At 44.6% G+C, this 11,365-nt stretch overlaps 1 protein-coding gene across 2 annotated transcripts in view; it reads left to right on the top strand.

The window, feature by feature from the left end:
- Positions 1-11,365, top strand: part of PDE8A (phosphodiesterase 8A) — a 310,375-nt gene that overhangs the window by 240,294 nt on the left and 58,716 nt on the right. For both annotated transcript variants that reach the window (XM_019504133.1, XM_019504132.1), the window contains exons 5-8: positions 2,722-2,779; positions 4,786-4,874; positions 6,080-6,158; positions 8,752-8,889. In XM_019504133.1, the coding sequence (XP_019359678.1) occupies positions 2,722-2,779; positions 4,786-4,874; positions 6,080-6,158; positions 8,752-8,889 (364 nt within the window). The remainder of the gene's footprint in view (positions 1-2,721; positions 2,780-4,785; positions 4,875-6,079; positions 6,159-8,751; positions 8,890-11,365) is intronic.

Here is an 11,365-nt window from a genome sequence, read left to right as displayed (position 1 = left end):
AAAAAAAAAAAAAAGCCCAGCACTCACCAGCTGTAGCAGTGGTGATCTGGGCCTCTGGGGGCTCGTGGCAGAGCCCCTCTGTGCAGCATGGGGCAGTGGGGTGCAATGATGATCGCCCCTCCCTCCTGCCTGGCACCTGCACGGCAGCTGCTCCATGCCCTCGGCAGGGTGCTTTGTGCTGTCTGGGAGCTGAGGCCACTGGAGCTGAGCATTGCCAGGCTCCGGCTGACATGTGGAGCCACCCCAGCTCCCAGACAGCGCGCAGCGCCCTGGCAAGCCGCACTGCACCTGCATGATGTGACAGCCGCTGTACAGATGCCAAGTGGGGAGGGCGATCCCTGCTGCCTCCCCACTGACCTGCGCTGCATGGGGGGCTCTGCTACGAGCCCCCAGAGGCTCTGATTGCTGCCGCTACAGCTGGTGAGTGTGGGGGTTTTTTAAAGTGCTGGGTGGGGGATGGGACCGGGCAGGGCAGCCATGGGGGCTTCTCCCGTGGCTCCTCCGGCTGTGCTTGGTGCAGGCTGCCTCAAATAGACTTGGGTACTGGCACTGGCCCCAGCTGGCAGTGGCAGCATGCTGTCATCCCATACATAGATCTGGGGGCCTGTGCCCCCTGGGAGGGCTGCAGGGATGTGCCAGACTCCTTCTGGGGGGTGCAGGCCCCCAGATCTGTGCACAGAAAGACAGCAGGCTGCTGTCCCTCCCCTAGAGCACTGGGATTGGAAGGGACTTCAGGGACAGATCGCAGACACTGGCCAGCTACACATGTCAATATCAGAACAGTCCTTCTGCGCCCCCCCCCTTCCTAGTTTCTGTTTCCCTGCAAGCCCAGCTCCAAAATATCTGAAACATTTCAGATGGTTTGGTTTCATTTGGACATATTTCAGAGCCTTTCATTTCATTTCAGATTCGGTGTTTCAGGCACAGAAACAGGCCGAAACACCTCCAAAACTAAATGGCTGCCAAAATTTTGCATAGCTGTAGTGCTCAGGGCCCCAAAGAGGTAGCATGGGGCCTGGGTGCAGCAACATGGGGCCCCAGTTCAACAGCATAGAGCCAAGGGAGGCAATATAGGGCCCCACTCCAGCTGGCAGCATGGGGCTGAGGGAAATGGTGCGGGACCATCTTACTCAGGACCCATGGACCAGCTCCACACCACTCCCCTGTCCCATGGCACCAAAATTTGAGCACCACTGTCAAAAGAATTTCTGACTTCACGGTGCCCCTGCCTAGTAGCTGCATATACATGAGATGCTGACTGTGCAGTCTTTACTGTGAATCTGCATGAGACTTGTTTAGCACTTGTATAAACAAGTACTAAATAACTGTGCAGTAACTGGAGTTACTGTGCAGTCACACTGAGCAATGGCTTTTTCATGATGCTGATTGTGCAGTAGCATCGCACCATGCTTCTTGCCATGCAGTGCTACTGTGCAGTAGTCACGGGCTACTATGCAGCCAGCGTCTCATGTAGACATGGCCAGTATAAATCAGAGAAGTAAAATTGCATTGGGGCTGGTGCAGGAACAGGTTTCATTGCAAAATAGGACTAAATGAGGTCAACCACAGACAGTGGGATGGGAGATGACCTTGTCTAGTTGCCTTGCAATAGGGACAGACAGTGCCTTCTCTCCATTTAGGATTTTGCAGTGGGATAACTGGGCATATTTTCTCTGCCTTTGTGCTGCACCTGATTTCCAGAAGTGAGGCAGTGCAGCTGTGTTAGTGCAGTGCTCAGCATACTCCAACACCGGTCTCCAGCTCTCTGTCTTCCCCATGACTATCAGCATGTGCTCAGTGCCATGCTAAGCTACATTGCTTCATTCTGGGGATTTTGCATATACAGAGTGGGAGCAAGAACCAAGGAGTACTTCAAGGCAACTTTCCCAAGTGCAGTATGGAGGCAGTGCAGATTTGGGCTGTCATATCTGGCTAGAAAAATGCACCTTTGTGTTGGTGAAGACAAAGCTCAAGTTAGACAGGTTTGTCTGGATGTGAGATTATCACCCTTGTATCAAGATCTAGCACTTCCTTTATGGCTTCTTGCCAATATTTTACTCCTCTTCCTTTAGGTTCCTGGGTTCCTAGTTAGCTACCAACTTCTTCCACCCAAGACATATGCATAGGTCTTTTAAAAGTTGAAAGTTGTATATGGCCAAGGTTACTGCTACAGTTTATGTGGGATACCATACACCAGTCTGCTGTTCAGAAAGTGCTGAGCACCTGACATTGGAAGATGCCTTTGTACATGAGTGTCTTGATTGCACACCTACCACATCCAAAATTATTAATTGTTTGCTTAGTTTTGCAACCCTTCCAGTGAGACACATTTTTCATGGGTAGCGCTCTGGGTAGCAAAGGGGCTAGTAATACAGAAAATATGGAATAGGTAAACAATTTTGTCAGTTTGTTTGCTTGCAGTCTCCCTTCTGTGTACAAAGAGTTAGGGAGATACTTGAAAAGAGCTTTTTTTTAAATGCAGCAAAAAGTGAATTTGACATTCAAGATATTTATCAGTACCTAGGAAATATCTTGTATTCATAATAATGATATTCCAAATTTCTATTATTTTAGTGTATTTCTTAGGCCTTGGTTCAGCAAAGTATCCAGTCCTGTCATTCTTTCATGTGAAGTCTCACTGCAGACACACTGATTCCTATGTGTGATGAATACTGAGTTAGTTATAAAGGTATTTCTGATGTTTTCTTTCTGCTTTAAAAGACATGGTGATCGTGAAGAGTCATCAGTATTGCCCCTCATTTCTGCTGGCTTCACAAGGGTATGTATATATTGTAATCCACAGGATTGCTTTTTAATGCGGGAACTATAACATATAATAAGAAGTTGTGTGGGAGGTTGGTTGTCAGTGGTCCCATCTGTCAGTAGCCTAGTCTGTATACAGTCCTCACTTTTTCCTGTTCATTCTTATAGATTTTTTTCAACTAGCTTGCAGCAATGGAAACTGCTTCAGAGAGATTCCTACTATTTAGAGGCTCCTAGAAATAAAATGCACTGTTGTATACTTGCATTTATTTAATACATTTCTTTTAAAATACGTATGCTAATCTTTTTAAAAGCAAACCTAAGTAAGATTGACCCATTAGTAACCACTCTGTAGCAGAGCTGGGAAGTAGTTTGTAATAAACAATAGAATGAACTGCTGGAAATATATTCTATCAAATGCTAATTCCTGTCTGTAAACAGGTTTCACACATTATCAGGTGCTATTATATATTGTTTGGAGTCACCTGAAATGTATCACACTGAATCATTTCCTTGGCAACTTGTCCAATTAAGCAGGCACTATGCTTATTACTGCGTCAGTTAAGTGGAGTCTTCATTACATTAAGTTGACAGGAAAAAAAAAAGAAATATTTGCCTTAAAGTGAGACTCAGAGCATGAGCAGGCTGGTTTATTTCTACCAGTAAGAATTTAAAATAAATACTTACTGGTAGAGAAATAACCCAGAAACAGGGCTGTACATGTGTTTCAGGCCTTGCCTGGAGAGCTACACTGGTGAGCTTTCCAGCCAAGGGACACTAGGGGTGCTGACAGGCCCCCACTCAAGCTCATGACACTTTACATAAAGCGCCATGAATTAGAGCAGCTCTTCTTACCCAACAGACATTCGCCTATTGGATCAGGGCGAGGGAGAAAAATGGGGAGGGGGAATCAAGCTCCATTTTGGAGCTGATTGAGGTGAGGAGCCTGCCTGCAGCCTCTCTCCTGTACACCACTCCCCGTCCTAGCTCTAGTGCTATCTGCAGGAAGGGAGTGGGGAGAAAGGAGAGGGAATAGGTTATGGGTTGGAGTTTGCCAGGACTGAGTTGGAGAGAGGGTGTTGTGCGGGGGAAACAGGGGGGACTCCAATCCATGCCCCCCACCCAGCTCAGGCCAAGCAAACCCCATCTCACAGCTCGCTCCCCCTCCCTTCTCCCCAAACAGCACTAGGGGCAGGGCTGGGCTGATGCAGCATGTGACAGATTGACCCTAGTGGAGCACCTCATTTGATTCCTCATTTGATGAGGGTTATTTTATCACACAGTTGGCCACTTCTAAGGGGCCCAGCACTGCACGTGTGTCTGGGCACAGCTGTAGAGCGCTTTTAGGGGACTTATTGTGCAACAAATGTAACTTCTGCCCGCGCCCTAGGTGGCTGCTCAGTGGGACATTCCTGCCTTTAGAGTAGCCCATTGCTTGATGACCTGTCCTCTCTCCTGCTTGGGAAGGGTCAGGCTGTCAATAGGCAGGCCCTGGCTTTTAAATCCCTGCATGTGCATCTCTTATAGGCTGCACACAGGATGATTTAAAGCTAGAAGCACATGGAAGCAGAGGTGCAGGGAAGTGGAGCCAAGGAGAGACTCCTCAACCCTGGTCCCTAGCTAGGCAGCACATACAGAATTTGAATCCCATGGGATCGGGAACTACGGCAGGGACAGCTTCTTAGGCCCTGGACCTTAGCCCTGCAAAAGCTCTCTCTACCCTGTGGGCTTTAATGCTGCCCAGGTGGGTGATGTGAGGTGGAATTTAAAGCCAGTAGGGCCAGGAACCACAGCAGGGACCACATCCACAACACCAGCTCCCTGACTCATGGGCTTTGAAGATGCCACCCGCCTGTACTGCCCATCTGGCCCTGACAAATAAGTGTCTAGAACTCTGTGCATCTGAATCTGTTCATTTTAGGCAGACCTACTCTACTTTATTCATTCGGGTAGGGATTACACAATACATCTTTATTTGCAGAAAAGTAAACTATTGAAACTTTTCTAACTTTTCATTTGCAGAGATATGTAGAAAATTCTAATATCATGGCCTGTTACAATGAACTAATTCAGCTGGAATTTGGAGAGGTGCGGGCACAATTTAAATTAAGGTAATGTCAAGAAAGTCAAGAAAATATCAAGAATATCGTAATAATAATATCAAAACCAAAAAGAGCTAAATTCATCCACAGACTGAAAACAAGTCTTACTGCATAGAGTTTTATTATAAAATGAGATGGTTAGCAATGTTAGTCTGAAGTCAGGCAGAAGGCAGGGTGGATTTGAATCTTATAGACTAAATCAGATGTGTGTGTGGCATAAACTTTCATGAGCCCAAGCTCACTTCATCGTATACTGTGGAAAGACATGCACAGAGCAGTATATAAAACGGAGAGAGTGATTTGAATACAAAAGGCAGGAACACAGAGAATGAGGGAAGAGGGGTTAGGATGGACAGTGCTTACAGTTGGCCCTCCAGGCTCAAATTGCATCTCTCAAGGAACAGGCTGCCCAGCTCTAAGTTTTACAGTAGACCCAGATGCTAGGTTGTGATCCTTATCGGTACAGACCACATCACCAGACCAAATAACACAGAATTCAAGGTTCATTCACCTGAATCTCTACCAATGTCATACCATCACCTGCTTACAGTACCCCTCTGCTGTCTACATTGGACAGATGGGGCAATCCCTGCATGTAAGAAGGAATTAACACTGATCTTATGTCAGTGCCCCATAGATGAACACTTTAACTTCTCTGGACAGTCCATCACTGACCTCAGAGTAGCTGTTCTTAGGCAGCAAAACTTTAAAAACCAACTTGAACAAGAAATCATCCACAGACTGGATTGTGTTAAGTATGCTGTAAATGGGGACTACGGATTCTTATCTCATTACATGGGTTAGCTTTCATGTCCCCTTTGTCCCTATGGGTTTATTGCTTGTTGGCCTCTCCCAGAACTGCTCCCTGCCTCTCCTCTCCCTGCCTTTTTGCATTCAAATCAGCCTCTCCATTCTACACACTGTCCTGTTTATGTCTTTTCTCAACATCTGATGAAGTAAGCTTGGGTTCACAAAAACTTATGCTATACATATCTCTGATTTAGTTAGTCTATAAGGTGCAATGTTATACTGCCTTCTTCATTGCAGAATGTCATTTATCCAAAGAAATACATGCCTGTTTATGCTTAAAGCAGAAAATCAAATTACTGTGTTTTGCTTTTGTTATGGTTTTTCTATTTTTCACTAGTGTATAATTACATACATTGAGAGACATGTAAGTGAAATCTAATCAGTTTTCTTTTTCCATCTGCCAGGGCTTGTAATTCATTATTTACAGCATTAGAGAAAAGTCAAGAAGCCATTGAGATCACAAGTGAAGACCATGTAATACAGGTTTGCTCTAGTTTATTTTTATAAGTATGGGGGATTCCTCTATGGCTTGCTACATTTTATTTCATATGTAATTTCTATTTGCTCTTTTTTAATGGTTCAAGAAGCTGCCATAATAGTTTTGAACAGACTGGATTGAATTTTGGTCTAAGGCAGAATTTTTCTCGGTTGATTTTTTTTTATAAAACAAATTTAAAAGAAAAAAAAAAGATCAGTCTTTGGAGCCGCTTTAAGGATCTGTCTGGTTTTTCTGTTGGTTTTTTTTATTTGTAATGCTTAGTTCATACGTCCCTTATAACTGCTGGTGACTAGCAACATTGTTTTATATCTTTCCTTAAAATGTGTTGCTATAATTCCAGAGGCATGACTTCAAAGTTTACTTGGGCTCATGCTAAGGGGTCCCTCCAGTTGAGCCAGCTGTAAAGGGGTACCTGGGTCATTTGGGCTGGAGCATTAAAGGCCACTGGCATTATTGCTCTTATGTGTTCTGTGGCTTTTGAAATGGGTCTGCCATAATGGTATTAACCTGATGGGGTATTTGGCCTGTATAGGCCTTTGACTCATCCTAAAATACTGAAAAGTAATTAATTCTTTTGAAAAGTTAGCTGAAATTGAGGCCAATTCAAACTACATAAAAGGCACCTAAGTTTTATTAAATGTGTTATTATAATACAATTTTTATTACAAGTTTTGGCAAATATCCAGAGGCGACTAGAACTAAATTAACAAACTTAACTGTCCTTGAGTTCATAGTTTCAGAGTTAGTAGGGTCGGAAGGGACCTAAGTAGATCATCAGGTCTGACCCCTGCCATGGGCAGGAAAGAGTACTGGGGTCAAACGACTCCAGCAAGGTGATTATCCAGCCTCCTTCTGAAGATCCCCAGGGTAGGAGCGAGCACCACTTCCCTTGGAAGTTGGTTCCAGATCCTAGCCGCCCTGACTGTGAAGTAGCACCTCCTAATATCTAGCCTGAATCTACTCTCAGTCAACTTATGGCTGTTATTCCTTGTTACTCCCGGTAGGGCTCGGGGGAACAGGGACTCTCCCATAGCCTGCTGGTCCCCCTTGGCCAGTTTGTAGACAGCCAAGAATTCCATGATGCACTGCACAATTGCACACAAACTGATTTAAAAGAGAGCAGTTGAACTGATTTTGAATGCAAACCATACTACCTACTAGTTTCTGTGACAGTGGGGCCAGCTGACATGGAAGAAGATAAATCATATTGGAACTCTACTGAAGTGAAGCCAGAACACACTTTTAAACAAGGTTTTGATAGTGTTTGTCTGCCAACACTAGCTGGGCAAACCCATTTAGGAAATGATTTAGTTGGAACCAAGTTTTTGAACAGTGTTAACTAAAGTCTCCAGGTGTCATTGGCAGTGCATTAATCTCGTGGTTCCCAAACATTTTGAACCAACAGATAAAAAACATACATCACTTTTCTGTTATCAGACTTCAGACTGAAGACTCTCAGGGTGAATGGGACCTGGTGTGCTCTGTGGACCAGCAATGGATGGGCCACTTATCCTGGACTCATGGTCCAACCACGGTTCACGGACCACAGTTTGGGAACCACTGAACTAATTTATAGCTTGGGAACCACATAATTGCCTTCATAAAGGAGCCAGTTCCACCTGTCAACACAAAGCCTTTAGGGATGATGAATTATAAATGGATCATTTAAATTTAACCTGCTTCTTGTGTCCTCTTGGCACAGATCTTGAGAGTTATATGGAGGGATTGTGCATCACCTTCTACATCAGATTAACAAAAGAGCAGAATTTGGTTCCTGGTTACCTAGAAACACATTTTTCAGACCAAATGCTGCCCTCCACAGGTGACTCAAGACATAGCAGACCCTCCCCTACAGAGGAGTTCTGGATCACTCCCATGTGTACTCTGCAGATCTTTTTCTCCATCGTAGGGAAAAAGGAGAAATATTGTCAGAGGAGAGGTCGGTCAGCAGGGGAGTTTTGAGAATAAAGTCATTAAAGACTTTGAGGCACTTGGGTGTTACTGAGATGGGGCCATGTAAACAACTAAAACAGATGTGTTTGCAAGTGTGTAGATTGCAGCTCTGAACCTCTTCTGTAGGTGACATGTAGGAGATTCACAAGGCTGTGCAGCCTCCATTTTTGAGTGACGGTTTTATCTTTCCCAACTCTCTTCTTCACAATTGTGCTTTGTGTGCACTTGAAGCTGCAATACTGTTCCTTGCATGCAAGAGAAGAGAGAGAAGGTTGTCTTACAACTGATGAATAAAAGGAATCTGCTTCCGAAGTTAATGTTGTCTATGATGATTCCTTTTAAATGCACAATTGAGTTGTGAAATGTATTCCCTTTCTCCACTCACGTTTGTACATTGCCTTTTTGTGTCTGGGTGCTAGATTTCTGGGAGATAATTCTTTTGTTGTGCTTGGAAGAAAATATTGAGGTATCTGTTCCAAAGTTAATATATACAAAAGTTTTTTACCTCAGCTTGATAGCATTAGGCTATCTAGCATTAGGTTTAACAAATTAGGTAAAAAATTAGTTTTCTTGGCTTTTTGATGTAAATATGATGCTAAATGCTCTCCTGTTTTTATTTTACAGTACGTCAATCCTGCATTTGAAACTGTGATGGGCTATCAAATAGGTGAATTAATAGGGAAGGAATTAACAGAAGTGCCTATAAATGAAAAAAAAGCTGATTTCCTAGATACTATTAATTCCTGTATAAAGATAGGAAAGGTAAGTTACAGTGTAATATAATTTATCATTCCATGATATTAGCATATATTACCTATGGGAAGGATGGTTGCCTATGCATGAAACAGTGTAGATTATGCCTTCACAAACATGTAATATTTGGGGTTTTCCTACACACATGCACAATCCTGTTGAAGTTGGTTACGTGAATAAGGCAAGTGGGATTTGATACATCACATACTGGACCCAGACCTCTTCCAAATGAAAACTCTGTATTTATTTAGGTTCTTGATAGGTTGAGAGGGCTGCTTAATAACAGTGAAAAGCAATCTAAAAAAATCTGTGTCTTTGGGAACAATAAATATTCTGTATTGGTGGATAAAAAGGTTACCAGTAGTATTTTTTTGGTGTTGTCAAACCATTAAAGGAGTCTATTTATATTTTAAAGTAAATATTAGGATGGACTAACCTGTTTCTAGGAGCAGAACTGAGATGAATTTAAAAGGGTAGGGTCTTATCAAGAATGACTCACTCCTTTTCGTAAGGGTCACTCCTTCTTAAACTGCATAGAGAAGGGAGACCTAGTCTTGTTCACTTTTTAGATGCGTCACATGTTAAATGCATTTAGGGGACTTGCCTTGTACATGTGTGCCGTATATTGCCTACTTCTGAGGTGCCTTGTAAGGTGTGGAAATCTAATAGGTAAGGGGAGAACAAAAGGAAAAAAGGTAGCCTGCTACAAGCAAGTTTTCTAGTGGAACCTAGATTAAAAGAGAACTTAACTGAAATTCTTTGCTGTGATACATGGAAGCCAACTAGTGAGCACAGTATACAGAAGCCTCAGGAGAGTGTCGCATAGGGTGCTGACAGGTGTGCAACTTCCTGCTGTAACTCATGACTCTTCACAGAAAGCACCATGAGTTACAGTGAACCTCCGGACCCAATAGACATTTTCTGTTTGGTAGTGGGGGGAGGGAGGAGGAGGATCAAGCTTCACTTTGGATCCAATCCAGACCATGTCTGCAACCTCCCTCTTAGTCCCCCACCCTGCCACCCAGCTCCAGTGCTGTCCTCAGGATGGGAGGGCAGAAAAGGCAGGGGAGGGAGCTCTGGTCTGGAGTTTGCCCAGGCTGTGTTGGGGGATGGGGAGTGGGTAGATTGGAGGGGGCTCCAATCCACTCCCCCAAGTGGGGCAGACCCCAAACTACAGCTCTCACCGCTGCCTTTTGCCCCCTCCCATCCTGAAGACAGCACCAGAGCTGGGAGGGGGGTGCGAGGCTGAGCTGATGCGCAGAGAGAAACAGAAGTTAATGAAGGCACTCTGCCTTAGAGCACCTTCATCTGAACCCTCATTAAATGAGGGTTAATTTGTTGTGTGACCCGGCACTTTTTTAATGTGTTCTGTAGCTGTGCACTAGGGGTGTGCAAAACAGGCCGTATTTGATTCAGATTCGGCCTGAATCGGGGACAATGATATGATTCGTTGCTTCAGATCACTGAGCCGATTCAATTAATCTGAATCTGAAGATTCATGCTGATTCGGAGAATCAGCGATTCTGCCATAGACACAGCTTTAAATGTTTTTTGTACATACCCTGAGGTACCAGCCACAGCTCATGAATGCTGAGATGGTGGGGCAGATGGAGCATCCCACAGGAGCATGGTGGGGGGGCCCACATGCTCAGCAGCGAACCCAGAAGTGGACCAGAAGTACTTCTGGTCCACTTCTGGGTCTGCCACCGAGCATGGCTAAGCAATCGGCCATGGGAGGTATCCCAGGTGCCCCCTGGATCCAGAAGGCACCAGTCTCCAAGCTGGGGAGGTGCAGGGGGCCCCCCGAGCACGCTCCCCAGCAGACCTGGAAGTGGAACGGAAGTACTTCTGGTCCACTACCGGGTCTGCTGCTGAGTGTGCTGGGAACCCCCTGTGCTCCTGTGGGACGCTTCATCTGCCCCACCATTTCAGTATTCACGAGCCGCCTGGTACCTTGAGGTATGTAGAAAAATCATTTAAAGCTGTGTTTATGTTCAAATAGTAGAATCTTTCCAAATCTCTCCGATTTGATTCAGAGAGATAAAAGGGTCTCCTGATTTGATTCAGATTTGAAGATTTGGCCACTGGATCAGGCCAAATCTCCGCTAAATTGAACCAAAGCTTCTCACAGCCCTACTATGCACTTCTGTCAGGGCATGGCTGTATAGCGCTTTAAGGGGGCCAATCATATGACAAATATCACTTCTGGCAGTGCTCATAATGTCACTTGAGTGATAAGTAGTATCAGCTTCTCATGTATGGGCCTTTTTCCATCCCAATTTCTAATGATTAGGGAGCTCTCTAATGTTTTTCTAGTTCCCACACTGAGGAAATACAGGAGAGTCAGCTGACTTCATAGGGCAGATGTAGGGTTCAGTTACAGAGAGACTTTGCAAGCTGCCTGGTAGCACTATAGTGTTGCTTTGGGTGTGTTGCTATTGTAGCACTAATGTGAGGATGCATCAGGGAGATGAAATTTGCATCT

The sequence above is a fragment of the Gavialis gangeticus genome, unplaced genomic scaffold (genome assembly GCF_001723915.1).
Source record: "Gavialis gangeticus isolate Ggan-Ray unplaced genomic scaffold, GavGan_comp1, whole genome shotgun sequence".
Lineage (NCBI taxonomy): Eukaryota > Metazoa > Chordata > Crocodylia > Gavialidae > Gavialis > Gavialis gangeticus.
Note: the sequence above shows the minus strand (reverse complement) of the source record. Positions and strands in the feature narration are given on the sequence as shown.